Source organism: Oncorhynchus mykiss, chromosome 1 (assembly GCF_013265735.2).
Source record: "Oncorhynchus mykiss isolate Arlee chromosome 1, USDA_OmykA_1.1, whole genome shotgun sequence".
Taxonomy (NCBI): domain Eukaryota; kingdom Metazoa; phylum Chordata; class Actinopteri; order Salmoniformes; family Salmonidae; genus Oncorhynchus; species Oncorhynchus mykiss.
The window spans coordinates 34228940-34245830 of NC_048565.1; the positions used below are offsets into that span (position 1 = coordinate 34228940).

At 43.6% G+C, this 16891-nt stretch overlaps 1 protein-coding gene across 2 annotated transcripts in view; it reads right to left on the bottom strand.

Annotated features, from left to right (window-relative positions):
- The window catches only part of iqsec3b (IQ motif and Sec7 domain ArfGEF 3b), a 45034-nt gene extending 28585 nt beyond the window's left edge, over window positions 1-16449 (bottom strand). For both annotated transcript variants that reach the window (XM_036976369.1, XM_036976378.1), the window contains exons 1-5: window positions 15550-16449; window positions 4867-4932; window positions 2403-2532; window positions 1367-1711; window positions 498-1246 (exon numbers count right to left, since the gene is read on the bottom strand). In XM_036976369.1, the coding sequence (XP_036832264.1) occupies window positions 498-1246; window positions 1367-1711; window positions 2403-2532; window positions 4867-4932; window positions 15550-16082 (1823 nt within the window). In that variant the 5' untranslated portion in view covers window positions 16083-16449. The remainder of the gene's footprint in view (window positions 1-497; window positions 1247-1366; window positions 1712-2402; window positions 2533-4866; window positions 4933-15549) is intronic.
- Window positions 16450-16891: the final 442 nt, after the last annotated feature.

Consider the following 16891-nt stretch of genomic DNA (forward strand, 5'->3'; position numbering starts at 1 on the left):
TATCATATTTCATTAATCCCTTACATTTGTTTTAATATGGGGGAAATACTACTTTTCCCAGAATGCATTAGTTTGACCATCAAGTTGACCCTTAATAAAACAAGCCAAACAAATGAAATTGTTGGTTGAAATATAATTGGCTATTCTAAGCACTAAGGTTAAAGAGTACATGAACAAGAGTACATTGGTTCCAGAGAATTACATATTCTTTGGAATCTGGAAGTTTGACCTTTCAGATTAAATGAAACTCTCATGTTCTATGACTGAAAGGAATTTCTTTGAATTGTACTGAATTAAATTCTACTTCCTGTCACTCAAATTCAAATTCTACATCCTGTGGGTTGTGGCCAATTCAATTAAAATTTCAAATCATGAGTTGAATGGGAGTCAATTCCAAAATTCGTAATTGAGCACAACCCTGGTATTAGGTATATAAAGTATTTGCGTATTTGTATTTGCGTGCATATGTGTGTGTGTGTGTGTGTGTGTGCACTCACACGTTGAAGAGGTTCAGTCCAATGCGATAGAGTCGTTTGCGATGCGTATCAGTGGAGAGTGTGGGGGATCGGCAGGAGGTAGGGTCCTGGCAGCGGTCTCTAGGCAGAGAGAGGACCAGGGCCTGGAGAGCCTCAGAGGTGGGGTCCCTGGTTGACTGGGACCCTGGCTGGGACTGGGGGTGATGAGCCTTGGGGTATGTGGAGTACTGGGGGTACTGGGAATAGGAGGACTGAGTGGTATACTGGTTAGACTGGGCTGAGGCAGAGGTGGAGGTGGAACTGAGTCTCTCTGAGCCACTCTGCCTCCCCATCTCTCCCCCCTGCCCTGTCACAGTTGACCCCCTTCTCGACCCTCCTCCCTCCAACAACTCACTGGGAGGGGGGGCAGGAAACTCCGCCTCACCCCTTAGCTGGGAGGTTGTTGATTGAGTCCTCACCCCTCCTCCCCTCTCTCCCCCATCCACTGAGACTTGCATGCTCCCTCCCGCTCCTGCCCCTGTGTTGCCGTGGGTAGCAGTGGTTGTGGAGGTGGTAGTCGTGGAGACAGTGTAGTTGTTGGTGTCGATGTGAACGGTGACGTCTCTGAAGGCCATGAGCAGGGAGCTGGCACTGCGAGGCATGCAGGCACTCTGTGCAGCCATCCGAAATGCCCCGGGGTCCATCAGCAGCCCCCCTGTCCCCCCCTCAACCCCCTCTGACAGGCTCCACCCACGCAGGGCCTCGTCTATCGAATGGGCCAGTGAGCGTACCTGGAATAAGAATCATAATACGAGTCATTGGAACACCTGTACGTTTTATGATGCTACGCTAGGCTTACTGTTTACTGATGCTAGACTACGCTAGGCTAAAATGCTACATATAAAGCCCACCTGCTCTGAGAAGCAGTCCTCCAGCTGTGTGAGCGAGGGCCCGGGGCCCGTGGCGGAGGAGGGGGGCAGGGAGGTGGAGCGTGAAGGGGGTGGTGGGGGTGTTTTGGGGCGCAGGGGGGGTCTCCCGGTCTCTAACAGGAAGCTGTGTCGCTGGGTGGATTTTTGGTTCCGGCTGGGGTTGGGCCGGCGCAGGGAGATGCGGCGTGGCAACTTGCTCTCTGACAGAGAGTTACAGATCTTCTGGAAGTTCTTACTGAGCTGGTACTGACGGAACGCCATCTGAATACAACACGCAGCGCGCCGCGACACCAGGTGGCCTCCGTACCTCTGTTCCAACTCCTCTATCTACAAACAGAGAGGGAGAGAGAGGAAAGAGAAGAACAGAGAAAAATATTGTTAGTAAGGTTTTGGGGGGAGGGATATTGTAGTCACAGAGCAATGCTACAAGCCTCCATTTGTTAAACTGGATATTTCTCCAAAATAAAACGATAGCAGGACAAGCTCTCCTCTCCTAAAACAGTACAACAGACTCCAATCCCTCTTCATCACAGACACCAATCACTACATCACTGTGTTTCAGGGAAACAGAAGTCAAAAATAAAGCTATTTTATTAAGACATTCTTCTGTTTCACATACAGATGTAGGATCTTAATTTGATCACCCTGTTGCAGGACAACAGGAGATTTAAAAGGTTTTAAAAGGCTTTTTAAGTTTGCCATTTCCACTTAAAATTTTCAGACTAGATTTTCCCGTACGAAAAATGGATCCACCCCTAAAAAAGGCGCAATAATTACAATCCACATAATACTTCACATTTTCTGTGGATACAGGAGTATTTTCCAGCTGTAGCAAACTGGCACAAATTAAGATCCAACATCTCTATTCAGCAAGCAATCCCCTTTTACTTCCTCTGAGACTCAGAGAGAGGGGGAGTGGGAAGGAGATGCAGAGAAGGGGGAGAGATAGAGAGAAAGAAACACAAACAGGCAGCAGCATGGTCCGTTTCTGCCCGCCTGTATCCCGCTGCACACACACCTGTTTGGTCTTGTTCTCCAGGGCAAGTTCATAGTCGCTGGGTCCTTCTCTCCGAGCCACACCCCCCGACCCCTCTCTTTCCTGTCTGCTGGAGGAATTCCCGCCCTCCAGACTCAGCAGCTGCCCATCACTATGGAAACAACAACACTCACCTTCAACCCCTGGGAAAACGTGTGTATGTACACTACCGTTCAAAAGTTTGGGGTCACTGCATTTCGCTACACTCGCATTAACATCTGCTAACCATGTGTATGTGACAAATACAATTTGATTTGAGGAGTGATGGTTGCTGATAATGGGCCTCTGTACGCCTATGTAGATATTCCATAAAAAAAACAGTCATTTACAACATGAACAATGTCTACACTGTATTTCTGATCAATTTGATGTTATTTTAATGGACCAAAAAAATGGCTTTTCTTTCAAAAACAAGGACATTTCTAAGTGACCCCAAACTTTTGAACGTATGTACAGTATGTATGTATGTGTGTGTATGTGTGTGTCCTTTACTTATCTTTCTTAGTCTTTCAGTTGTTATATAAGCCAGCTCTAACACCGCAGCTACTGTATAAAAGCAAAGACTGCTCATGCTTAAATAATGACTACATCAATAATGTTCTTCTCTGGTTCTGCTATTCAGCTAACACAGCCTGACACACTGTGTGTGTGTGTGTGTGTGTGTGTGTGTGTGTGTGTGTGTGTGTGTGTGTGTGTGTGTGTGTGTGTGTGTGTGTGTGTGTGTGTGTTTGGCGCATGCTGGAGGCTGCATTTTATTAAGACTCTATTAAAAACACCATCATGCCTCAGCACTGCATCAGAATACAACAAAGTACATTCAAATGTATTTAAGGCTTAACAGACAAGTAGATATGGACAGTAATGGCTATTTAATAGTACTCCTGCTTCACACACACACACACACACTGGTTTTTCCGCCTCCTCCTCTGTCACAGTGAAAGAGAAATTAACATCTGTCATCTCACATCACTCAAGAGCCGCACAGAGACCTACAGCCAGAGGACACACAAACACACCTGCACATACACAAACAGACACGCACAATTCTATCTAAAATACGATGGAGCGATGACCCCAATCTTATTTTAGATAGATAATATGCAACAGTATTGTAGTAGGCTGTCTCGAGTCCGGTCTTGAGACCACATATTCAGTGTCTCGGTCTTGTCTCGGTGTCGGGTATATTTTTACTCGGCCTTGACTCAGTCTCGGACAATGAGGGCTCGTAATTTCTTCCTGAGACTAGCCGAGACCATAACTATCAGCTCACATTCAGTCAGAGCATAAAGCCAACAAGCTCTCACAGTCTCACTGCATAAATAAAAGTTAATACACATTCCCCAAACGTCAAATTTTGATGTTCCTCCTGCTGCTCTGCATCGTTCCTCCTGCTGCTCTGTATCGTTCCTCCTACTGCTCTGTATAGTTCCTCCTGCTTCTCTACATCGCTCCTCCTGCTTCTCTATATCGTTCCTCCTGCTTCTCTATATCGTTCCTCCTGCTGCTCGATATCGTTCCTCCTGCTGCTTTGTATCGTTCCTCTTGCTCTGTATCGTTCCTCCTGCTTCTCTATATTGTTCCTCCTGCTGCTCTGTATCGTTCCTCCTGCTTCTCTATATCGTTCCTCCTGCTGCTCTGTATCGTTCCTCCTGCTGCTCTGTATTGTTCCTCCTGCTGCTCTGTATCGTTCCTCCTGCTGCTCTGTGTCGTTCCTCCTGCTGCACTGTATTGTTCCATTTATCCAAACATCAAATTTCGAAGTTAAGTTTATGCACTCGTTCCGAATGGTTAAGGTAATGGTTAAGGTTTGGGATAGGGTTAAAACATTAAGGTTAGACACTCATCAACACCCTATCAAAACCCAAGTCTACTTGATGGTAATAGCGATCACTGTTACCCTTAGTGGCTGGTTTTGAAGACATTTCCCAACCTCCTCAGGACATGGATAAACGTCCAGTTTCGACGTCAATCTTGAACGATCTCCCTGCATTAAACTTGACTTCTCTACTCCCAGTTCATATACATAAAATGTAATGACAACATTGCTCTGCTCTCTCCAACCTCTTCGGGGCTAGAGAGGTTGAATCAGTCACTACTACGCAACCACACACAGACAGAGAAGGAGTCTGATGGCATTTGTGTAGTGTGTGGACATGGCTTGAGCAGCACACACAGACACATACAGACAAACTAAAGGGAGCTAGCTCCACAGGGGCACAATCACAGAGCTATTAGATAGCCCCTCTGAGAGAATCAGTAATGGCACTGCAGGATAGACTGGAGAGAGGGAAGATGAAATGAGAAAGAAAGAAAGAGAGCGAGAGAGAGAAAGGTGGGCAGAAGAAAAAAAAGAAGAACAGCTAATAAACTGAGAAAGTCACAGAGGAAGAGGCAGAGAAAAAGAGATCGCGATGGAGTGATTTCAGAGTTCAGATTTCAACCTTACCTGGAGGAGCCAGTGGGAGCAGCCTCTGGGGCAGGACAGCAGAACTGATGTAGTATTGTCTGACTCCTGTAGAGGAAGAGAGGGGGAGGAGAGGAGAGGGGGCAGAGGAGATAGGAGTATGGTGAGAAGGGGAGAGGTGGGTGGGACAAGAGGGGGCAAAGAGTTGGAAAGAGTTATTTTACTCTTATGGTATTAGAGCAGAGTTTAATCAGAACCAAACTCTCAACACACACAAACCTTATTAACTACATCAAAATAATTCAGACATCAGACATATCTGTTGTTTTAGTAAGATTTAACAAGTACAGATGGTTACTCAGATGGCTACTCTCTCTCTCTCTTTATCTCTCTCGCTCCCTCTTTCACACACAAACACACACACATTCATATGCACACATGTGCAGTGACAAGTAACAAAACACTGATACACTGATAGACCAGGACAGACACACAATAAACAATTATACGATATACAGTACAAACAATACAACTAAAAATTATATTTTTTATTTTTAAGTATCACATGCTTCGTAGACGACAGGTGTAGAACAACAGTGAAATGCTTACTTAAGGGTCCTTTTCCAACAATGCAGACTTAATGATATTTTTATGTTTAGGGTTACAATTAGAGTTACAATTAAGGTTAGGGTTAGGGGTTACGATTAGGTTTAGAGTTAGGAGTTAAGGTTAGGTTTAGTTTTAGGCTTAGGGTTAGGGATTTGGGCTTAAGTTTAGGCTAAGGGTTAAGGTAAGGGTTTTGATTAGGTTAAGGGTTAAGGTTAGGGTGTGTGTGCATATGTAGTGTGTGTGTGTTGGGGTGTCGGTGTAAGTATGTGTGAATGTTAGGGTAAAGCCCAGTGTCTGTGCAAAGAGTCCGTACAAGAGAGTTTAGGCAACCAATTGGTCGGAGGCCAACCAATTGCCATACTAAGTGGTGATGCAGCCAGTCAAGATGCTCTCGCTGGTGCAGCTGTATAACTTTTTGAGGATCTGGGGGAAGAGGCGTTGTCATGACGTGTTAGAGTGTGTCTGTGTGTGTGCTTGTTTGTGTGTGTGGCTCCGCAGTTCATGGAACAGAGGGGGGAAAAAAACAAAAAATAATAATAAAATAAAGAAAGTGGGTACAAAACTCGTCGCACACCAAAACATACAAAGCACCAATACATGCAACGAACAATCACCGACAAGGACATGAGGGTTAAATACACAACATGTAATTGATGGGATTGGAACCAGGTGTGATATATGACAAGACAAAACCAATGGAAAATGGATCAGTGATGGCTAGAAGATCGGTGACGTCGACCGCCGAACACCGCTCGAACGACCGCCGAACACCGCTCGAACAAGGAGAGAGGCCGACTTCAGTGGAAGCCAGGACAGTGAACGCCCTCCAGACCCTCGACGTGAACTGGGACCCCAATCAGACACTATATCCTCAGGCACCCTGTAGTGCCGGAAGACGTGAGTAAACAGGGCCTCCGCAGTTTGTAAGGCCATAGGGAGACCGGTCAAAGGGAGGAGACGACAGGACTTAGAAAAATGATCCACTACGACCAGGATAGTGGTGTTACCCTGTGAAGCTGGACACTGGGGGGGAGCGGGCTCTGCACGTGACGCCCGCTCAATGTCCGCGTCCAGCTCCCAAACAAGAGGTGGGAAGTGGGATCCATGGGCCGCTCCTCTGTGTCATACAGCCGGGACAATGCGACTGCCTTAAAGTTCTGGGAGCCTGGTCTGTAAGAAAGGGTAAACACAAAACGCGTGTGAAAACATGGCCCACCTTGCCTGGCGAGGGTTCAGTCTCCTCGCCGCCCGGATGTGCTACAGATTGCGGTGGTCAGTCCAGATGAGAAAAGGGTGTTTAGCCCCCTCAAGCCAATGTCGCCACGCCTTCAAGGCCTTGACGACAGCTAACAACTCCTTGTCCCCCACGTCATAGTTTCGCTCCGCCAGCCCAGCCTCAGATGCGTCCACCTCCACTATGGACGCCAAAGAGGGATCCGGATGGGCCAGCATGGGAGCCGAGGTAAACAAAGCCCTCAGGTGACTGTCCGCCTCAGCTGTCCACTGCAAGTGCACTGGACCCCCCTTCAGCAGTGAAGTAATGGGAGCAACTACCTGACCAAAACCCTGGATAAACCTCCGGTAGTAGTTGGCAAACCCTATGATTTGCAGCACCTCCTTTACCGTGGTAGGAGTCGGACAATTACGCACGGCTGCAATGCAGTCACACTCCATCTCCACCCCTGATGTGGAAATGCGATACCCTAGAAAGGAGACGGACTGTTGGAAGAACAGGCAATTCTCGGACTTGACGTACAGGTCATGCTCCAACAGGTAACCAAGCACTCTGCGCACCAGGAATACCTGTTTGGCGCGTGTAGCGGAGTATATCAGAATGTCATCAATATACACCACTACACCCTGCCCGTGCAGGTCCCTCTACAAAAGCTTGGAAGACTGATGGCGCATTCATCAACCCGTACAGCATGACGAGGTACTCATAGTGCCCAAAGGTAGTACTGAAAGCCGTCTTCCACTTGTCTCCCTCTCTGATACGCACCAGGTTGTAAGCGCTCCTGAGATCTAGTTTGGTGAAGAAGCGCGCCCCGTGCATGGACTCAATCGGTCCATTGTCTGGACAATGCGGTCCATGGCGGCACCAAGATGGTAAAGTATTACTGCATGCTCCTGGTCGCGCTCCTCTACCTCTATGGCCTTACCTTCTCCTGCTGACTCCATAGAAGGGTCAGTGATTCTGTAATGGGGTGTGTGCTGGTGGCAGGGAAGTCAGGCGCAGGAGAAGGAACTTGGTATAAACAGAGTATTTTAATAAATGCTCACAAACTCTGAAAACCAACATATATAAAATAAAGAAAGTGGGTACAAAACCCATCGCACACCATAACATACAAAGCACCAATACATACAACGAAAAATCACCAACACGGTGCAGTTAAGGACAATGTGTGCTGCTCTGTTTTGAGCCAGCTGCAGCTTTGCTAGGTCTTTCTTTGCTGCACTTGACCATATTACAGTAATCAAGATGGGACAAGACCAGAGCCTGAACAACTAGTACAGATGATTTTTGTGATACTGAATATAACTCCTTATTTAGAATTTCAGTGAGCTTTGGGTACTGACATGTAGAGTGTGGAATCATCCGCATACAAAGTCATTCTAGCTTTTATAAGACCAGTGGCAAATCATGTTTGTTGTCATGCCAAATATTGTCAAAACAACGTCAAGGTAGGAACTCCGTTACAGGAAGAATTCAAACCCAGCTGGTTAAAAACACTCATAGGACCAACCCAGAGCTTTATCTCAGGTAACAGTGGAGTTCTCTTTCTGTCTGTGTTGGCCATAGCAAGGTCACCTCTCTGTCTGTACAACACACACAAATGCTGTAACATCTCTAACACAGAGAGCAGGTTAATATTTTAACACTACACATCTCCCTCTTCTCTCTCTCCTTCTCTCTGCTCTCTCACTCAGTCTCTCTCTCCCCTAGCCCTAGCCTAGACACTCTAACATGTTATAAATTATCCAGGAGCGGACAGTTACTCTCTCTCTTTCCCTCTCTCATCTCTATTTCTCTCTCTGTCCTGAGAGTAACTGATTACAGTTTGCTCTAAGGGCTAAGCGGGCCAGATACATGTGGACCAGCTGGAAGGAGGCGGGGGGAGAAATAAGCAGACCCACGTACTCACACACACACACACACACACTATTTTAGTGTGTACTGTATGTTATATAGTGTGCCTCTTCCACGTCATCCCCCCACATTTGCAGTTTGTGCACTGGGTAATGTGAGAGCATTGTCAATCATATGGAGAGACGTAGCGGTTGAAGGGAGAGAAAATGAGAGAAGGAGTAGGAGAGAGCTCTGAACACTAACCCCTAGACATGGTTGTCATCATCGGGGGGAAACGGTTGTAAAATGTATTTTAAAACTACCCCCGATTTTAACCCAATCTTAACCTCAAATTAAGACTTAAAAGCTAATATTCTTGTTCTTGAATATTCACGGTATAGCAAATGTTGATAGAACAAAAATAAGTTGATGCTGGATAATGAACAATCACAAAAAAGCCTTTGTGCAAAAAACTTCCAGAAATAATGAATGTAGTGGAAACATTTTAAAGCCTTTATTTTCTATGGTTTATGTATTGCAAGAATAAAAATGTTTGACTTAACCTAATAGGATATTTTCTACTGTAGTTCCTGTATATCCCGTGTGCCAATTCCTCAATGCTTCCAAAGTCTAAATATCAGTAACAGTCCACAGGTCCAACAGCCTCATGGAACCCTGGTTCTTCCTCACAGTTAAACATCATCAATCTCCCCTCCTCTCTTCCCTCTTTATCTCTTCTACTCTGTTCTTGTCCTCAGTGGGAGAGGAGTCCCAGAGAGCATAATCAGCAGTCCTGTTGGGATTTCACTCCTAATCAGATCACACACACACACACACACACACACACACACACACACACACACAGGGTTTAATTCAAATGGATTCAGAACCATGGACATGGCCACTAAAGCTATAACAGTAGAGCTGAGCTGCAGCTAAACCAACTACAGTAGGTCTACAACAGCTGTAACAGTAACCTACACAGCTACAACAGTAGAGTTGTATTCTATCCAACAACAGTCTGACATTTAAACCTCACCCCTCAACCAGGTTTTAAAGCAGTGTTTCTTTGCCAAGGGTGTAGCATGCATTTGAGCAATATCCCTCCAAACAAACACATACACAGACCCAAACAGACACACACACACACAGCTGTGTGTTATATAATCTCCTATGTTTTGGTCTCTCTATGCAAATAATCCGCTACTTTAAATTATCCACGTCACACTCATGATGATCCTACCATTGTACCAGCCAAAATCATCAGGAAAGCAGGCAGGCCTACATCTTACAACCTGGTACCCTATGGGTCTACTCGAGTTGAAATTGAAGTTGGCACACACACACGCACTGTAAAACATAATCTGGTGTTTTCAACTAATTATTATTAAGTAACTGATTCCACTGCCTTTTTTTAGTTTACTCAACTCTTTGGTCCAAGTGTTGCAAAAAAAAACTAAACGTTTGACCAAAAACAGCTTCTGGACGTCAGAACAGCAATCACGAACCTCAATTTGGATGAAGATTTCTACTTCAACGAGTCAGCAGCTGTAGATGTACTGCTCATTCCAGACCAGGCACAAATCCCTGTGACTCGAAAGAGGAAGAGACGGTGCAAAAGAGAAAAAAAGAGTGGTCTCCCTGATGAGACTACGACAGCGAGTAAATAAACTGCCTCTACCCTCCGTTCTATTGACGAACGTATAATAACTAGAGAACAAACTGGACGAGCACCGTTCGAGACTATCCTACCAACGGGACTTGAAGAACTGTTATGTCCTATGTTTCTCGAAGTGGTGGCTGAACAAGGTCCTGCCGACTAGGCACACACTGTTTGAATCAACGTTGTTTCCACGTCATTTCAAGAAAATTACATTGAACCAATGTGGAATAGATGTTGAATTGACATCTGCGTCCAGTGGTTGGATAATACATTGCCTATAAAAGTATTCACACCCTTTGACTTCTTCCACATTTTGTTGTGTTACAGACTGAATTTAAAATGGATTACATTGAGATGTTGTGTCACTGGCCTACACACAATACCCCATAATGTCAGTGGAATTATGTTTTTGACATTTTTACAAATAAAAAAAAATGTAAAGCTGAAATGTCTTGAGTCAATAGTGTTCAACCCCTTTGTTATGGCAAGCTTAAATAAGTTTTGAAGTAAAGTTTTCCTTAACAAGTCACATAATATGTTGCATGGCCTCACTCTGTGTGCAATAATAGTGTTTAACATTCAACTAAAAAGACCAGGGAGGTTTTCCAATGCCTCGCAAAGAAGAGCAACTATTGGTAGATGGGTAAAAAAAAAAAAGCAAACATTGAATATCTCTTTGAGCATGGTGAAGTTATTAATTACACTTTGGATGGTGTATCAATTCACCCAGTCACTACAAAGATACAGGCGTCTTTCCTAACTCAGTTGACGGAGAGGAAGGAAACCGCTCAGGGATTTCACCATGAGGCCCATGATGACTTTAAAAAGGGGTTTAACGGCTGTGGTAGGACAAAACTGAGGATGGATTAACAACATTGTAGTTACTCCACAATACTAATGACAGAGTGAAAAGAAGAAAGCTTGTACGGAATAAAAAAATATTCCAAAACATGCATCCTGTTCACATGGCACTAAAGTAAAACTGTAAAAAATTGGCAAAGAAATTAACTTTAGGTCCTAAACCGTTATGATTGGGGCAAATCCAACAACACATATCCAACTTTTCATATCATGTTATGGGTATGCTTATCTTCGGCAAGGACTATGGAGTTTTTTTATGATAAAAATTAACAGAATAGATCTAAGCACTGGCAAAATCCTAGAAGAAAACCTGGTTCAGTCGATTTGAATCACACTTTGTAACACAACAAAATGCGGAAAAAGTGAAGGGGTGTGAATAGTTTCTGAAGGCACTTAATAGCCAAGTTATCATTAATCATTATGTATTTATTCCTCGTGTGTCAGGCCCTGAATTTAGAGAGCCTTTTTATTCCCTATTTTGGTTAGGTCAGGGTGTGACTAGGGTGGGTACTCTAGTTTTTTTGTTATGTTGGCCTGGTATGGTTGCCAATCAGAGGCAGCTTTCTATCGTTGTCTCTGATTGGGGATCATATTTAGGCAGCCTTTTCCCACTGGGTTTTTGTGGGACCTTGTTTATGTATTATTGCTTGTGAGCACTGCATAGGTTCACATTTCGTTTTGCGCTTTATTGTTTTCTGTGAGTTTCATTTAAATAAACATGTGGAACTCTACGGACGCTGCGCCTTGGTCCAGTTATTCCAACGACCGTTACATCGTGTTATTATTTTTTAGATTATTTGTCTTTTTTCTCTCTCTGCATTGTTGGGAAGGGCCCAGAAGTAAGCATTTCACTGTAAGTCTACACATGTTGTTTACAAAGCATGTGACACAAATGTTATTATTGGATTTGACATACTGTAGGCAAAAATTCAGTCAACTTAAAATGATGTGGTTGCTCAAATTGTCTCATATGTTCATTCAACTAGAAATCATTATTTGGAAATCATTACTTACCTTAAAGGCTGTGGAACTATTTACACACACAGAGTGCTTTTAACATACAATGTTTTCAATTTACATATTTGACACACGATTACATTGTGCATGTTCATTTATACAGTAATTAATAGTGATGTTACGTTTGATACCAGAGCTCCATATGTCACAAATCGCTAAGCAGCTAGCTCTGAAGCAGTGTGCCGATGCGTGTATCACAAGTAAATCATCAATGATGTCCGAAGCTTCGTTTGATCACATGCTTTTTCAAACCATGTGTTCCAAAATATGAGATCCCACAGATTTTCACCATGGTTCCAGTGCTTTCTTCAATTCCAAGCTACTTTCAAACACTGACCTCTACTGGACACCGTACTTACAAATATACTCAACATTTCTTCACCTTGGACTTGAACTCACAACCTCTTGGGTTACAGTATTCCAGTCTTCCTGCTAAGCCACCATGTCTGTGTCAATAACTGATTTCACCCGTATTGCTACACTTTGCATTTCAAAGTATATCTCAACTCTGTTAAAAGAGAAACACGATTGCATTTATCATAGTGATTAAGGAGAAACATTAAATATGCACCACAAACATTAGACAACTATACATTAAAACCTACAATTGCTGAAATAAGTAAATCAAATCAATGATGAGAGAATAGTCAGATTAACTGAAAATTGAAACAGACACGGTGGAGTAGCAGGGCTCAGAATGCCATGAAACAAGAGGTTCAAATCAGGGGAGAAACAATGCCCACTCTCATTGAAGCCATGGAAATTCCTGCAGAACCGCGGTCGGCCTTCAACTGCCTTGGCTTCAATCTGAGGGGTCGGTCGTTCTCCCCTGTTGTAACTAGTTCCACGGCTTTTTTTTATAGGTAAGATGGCCAAATAATAATTTCAAGTTGAATAAATATGAAAAAATTTCAAGTTTGAGCTATATTTGGACTAACTCATTTATTTTAAAACTTCAATTAATACCGTGCCGTTTATTTTATGAACTTTTCTAGGGCAGGCGTTCCGCTAGCGGAACCCCTCGACAACATTCCGCTGAAAAGGCAGAGAGCGAAATTCAAAAATATTTTTGGGAAATATGTAACTCTCACACATTAACAAGTCCAATACAGCAAATGAAAGAAACTTCTTGTTAATCTACCCATCCTGTCCGATTTCAAAAATGCTTTACAGTGAAAATACAACATATGATTATGTTAGGTCACCACCAAGTCAAAAATACACACAGCCATTTTTCCAGTCAAAGATAGGAGTCACAAAAAGCAGAAATATAGATAAAATGAATCACTAACCTTTGATGATCTTCATCAGATGACACACATAGGACATCATGTTACACAATACATGTATGTTTTGTTCGATAAAGTGCATATTTATATCCAACAATCTCAGTTCGTGCAGTAATGTTTTGATTCCAAAACATCTGGTGATTTTGCAGAAATACTCATAATAAACATTGATAAAAGATACAAGTGTTATTCACAGAATTAAAGATAGACTTCTCCTTAATGCAACCACTCTGTCAGATTTCTTAAAAACTTTACGGAAAAAGCATAATCTCAGAACGGCGCTCAGAGCCCAATCCAGCCAAAGAAATATCTGCCATGTTGGAGTCAACAGAAGTTAGAAATAACACTATAAATATTCACTTACCTTTGATGATCTTCATCAGAAGGCACTCCCAGGAATCCCAGTTCGACAATAAATGACTGATTTGTTCTATAAAGTCCATCATTTATGTCCAAATAGCCACTTGTTATTAGCGTGTTCAGCCCAGTAATCCATCTTCATGAGGCGCGAGCACTTCGTCCAAACAAAAACTCGAAAAGTTCCGTTACAGGTTGTAGAAACATGTCAAACGATGTATGGAATCAATCTTTAGGATGTTTTTAACATAAATCATCAATAAGGTTCCAACCGGAGAATTTCATTGTCTGAAGAAAAACACTGGAACGAGAGCTAACTCTGTCGGGAGCACACGTCACTAGCCTGAGACACTCTGCCAGACCCATGACTCATTCAGCTCCCATTCCCCCCTCCTTTATAGCAGAAGCCTGAAACATGTTTCTAAAGACGGTTGACATCTAGTGGAAGCCATAGGAAGTGCAACTTGACTCCATAGACACTGTGTACTCGGCAGACCAAGCTTTGAAAAACTACAAACTTCAGATTTCCCACTTCCTGGTTGGATTTTTCTCAGGTTTATGCCTGCCATATGAGTTATGTTATACTCACAGACATCATTCAAGCAGTTTTAGAAACTTCAGAGTGTATTCTATCAAAAACGAATAATAATATGCATACATTAGCATCTGGAACAGAGTAGGAGGCAGTTCACTCTGGGCACGCTATTCATCCAAAAGTGAAAATGCTGCCCCCTATCCCAAAAAGGTTAAATCACTGAACAAAACAGGCGCCTATTAGACAGAATAATTATTCTCCTCTTTGACTATGCATTTTTTGCTGTTTTTACTTTCGCCACTAGAAGGCGATCGGCCGATTTCTGGGGGTCTGTACTCAACAAGTTGTTGATTGTTCTTGTGCTTGCCAGTTAGCTAGGAGTTCTAAGCAGAAGGAAGTGACAAGAATAAGGGCTGTCCAGAATGTCTCCTTTCCATAGACGTTGAGAAACGTGGAAGAAAGGAGTGAAGTTGAAGAAGTAATGGTAGTAGGAGTTGAGACACAAGATGATGTTCCTTGTCAACAGAGGAATCCTGACATGTTCCATATTAAGAAGGTGGACATTGTAGCGTTTATTACTTTGGTTATCAACTGCACAGCGCAAACAGAGAGGAAATCGAAGAAAATAGGTATCATTGTGAGTGCGGCTGAGCGTTTTTTGGGACTAAGAGATTTTTCTGCAGAGGGATTACAAGGAATTATGTTGATGAATGCTCCGTCCTCCCAGGCACCTGAGCCTATGTAGAGAGGTGACTGAAGGAGTGGGATGGTTGTTTGATTTATTTTTGTAATACAGTATTTCGGGTCCCCCCCTTTTTCCCCAAATGTAATATTTTTTTGTTTCAATACCCTGTATAGTAGGTGGCGGCAATACACCAACAGGTGTAATCTGCCATAATGTAAAGAAAAATATAAAAAATAAGCAGTTTTCAGCTGTTAGCAGATGGCTAGCAGTTTCTTGCTGACAATAAAAACGGATGATTGCCATCATTTTTTCGAGTCATTACTGAAATGTTTTATGTAACAAGTCAAACATTAAACCTAAAACAATTCATGGTAACCTCCTAAATCATTCATTTAGACCCCGCGTTTATTTGAAAGGGTGTTTATTTGCTGTAATGTGTAATATTGCCTGGCTATTAAAAGGGACAGGTGGCTATTTGAGACTCAGTGTTTAATTGAAGTTTTACGTAAACAAAACAAAAGTCTGTGGAACCAGTTACTTAATAGTAATTAGTTGAAACAACTCGTTTTTGCTTTGTTTTTTACAGTACACACACACGTTATCACATTCGCGTTGATAAAAGATAGTAAATGGACTCACTCTGATTGATTGGCAAGACCCACCGAGCGGCAGAGAGTGGTAGGAGTGAGGGGAGCTAGGGGAACCAGGGGATTCAGTGTGCGGCAGCCCGGGCTGGTCCTGCCGTCCTCCCCCTTGCCCGGGCCGGCCTCGCTTGGCGGAGGGCTCGTTGACTGCGGCTGGGCCGGTACCAACTGCATGTCCTCCGGATTAGCGGGTTGTGGAGGCGGCTTTTCTTGGTCCGGGTGGATCTCAGGCGGAGGCTGGGCAGGCAGAGACCCGGTGTCATGAGGTTGTGTGTCTGGATGTTGGTGCTGAGGATGATGAAGGTTCCTGTTGGAGTCCGGGTGATGATGATAATGATGTTGTACTCTTGCCTCGCGCAGATTCCTGTTCTCCCCGAGCAGCTCGTCCACGCGCCGGTCCAGTTCATCAATGTGCAGGCGCTGTGTCTGGATGAGGCTCTGCTGGTTCTGAACTATTGTGGTCAGTTCTCTAAGGTACAGAATTGCCTGGACCGGGTTCTCTAGCAGGCTGGTCCCCTGCAACGCCATGACCAGAGAGAGATAGCGCAAAGGAGAGCGATATTGAGATTATCGAGTGTAGTCTAGGGGAGAGGTAAATTTCTCCTCTCTTCTCCTTTGCTTTTTATGCCTCCATTAGTCCCTCCCTTCGTTGTAACGTTACTCTTCTCTTCTGTTTTTAAACCTATTCTGTTTCTGTGAGAGATGATCAGGTGTAAGAGAAGATAATATTCCGTTCAAACGGAAAAAAGCAAGAGAGAGACAGGAAAAAAAGAGATATGATGATCAGATGTAGAGGTACACCTTCCCGTCTTCCCGTGATGAGATTCTCCTCTTCTCCCTTGCGGCCACTGATACGGCTGTGCTGCTGATTGCTGCTGCTGATGACAGTTTTCAGATCCAGATGCGACGCAAAGCGAGTTGGGCGGGGGAGTGTGGCGTCATCACACATGAATGCGCACGCGCACACACTCAGCCTAGCGTGTTTAACACGCCTCTCTGTATCTATGAGTTATTTACTGTATTTCAGAATTATGCAACACATGCTCTGTCTGTGCACTATAGCCCTTCACACACGCAAGCACTCACGCATCCCCCTCCACACACACACACACACACACATACACACAGAGAGAGAACCCATATTTATGTTGAATTATTTTCCCTTTTGTACTTTAACTATTTGCACATCATTATAACACTGTACATAGCCTTAATATGACATTTCAAATGTGTCTATTCCTGTGAAACTTGTACGTGTAATGTTTACTATTCATTCTTCATTGTTTATTTCACTTTTGTTTATTATCTATTTCACTTGATTTGGCAATGTAAACATA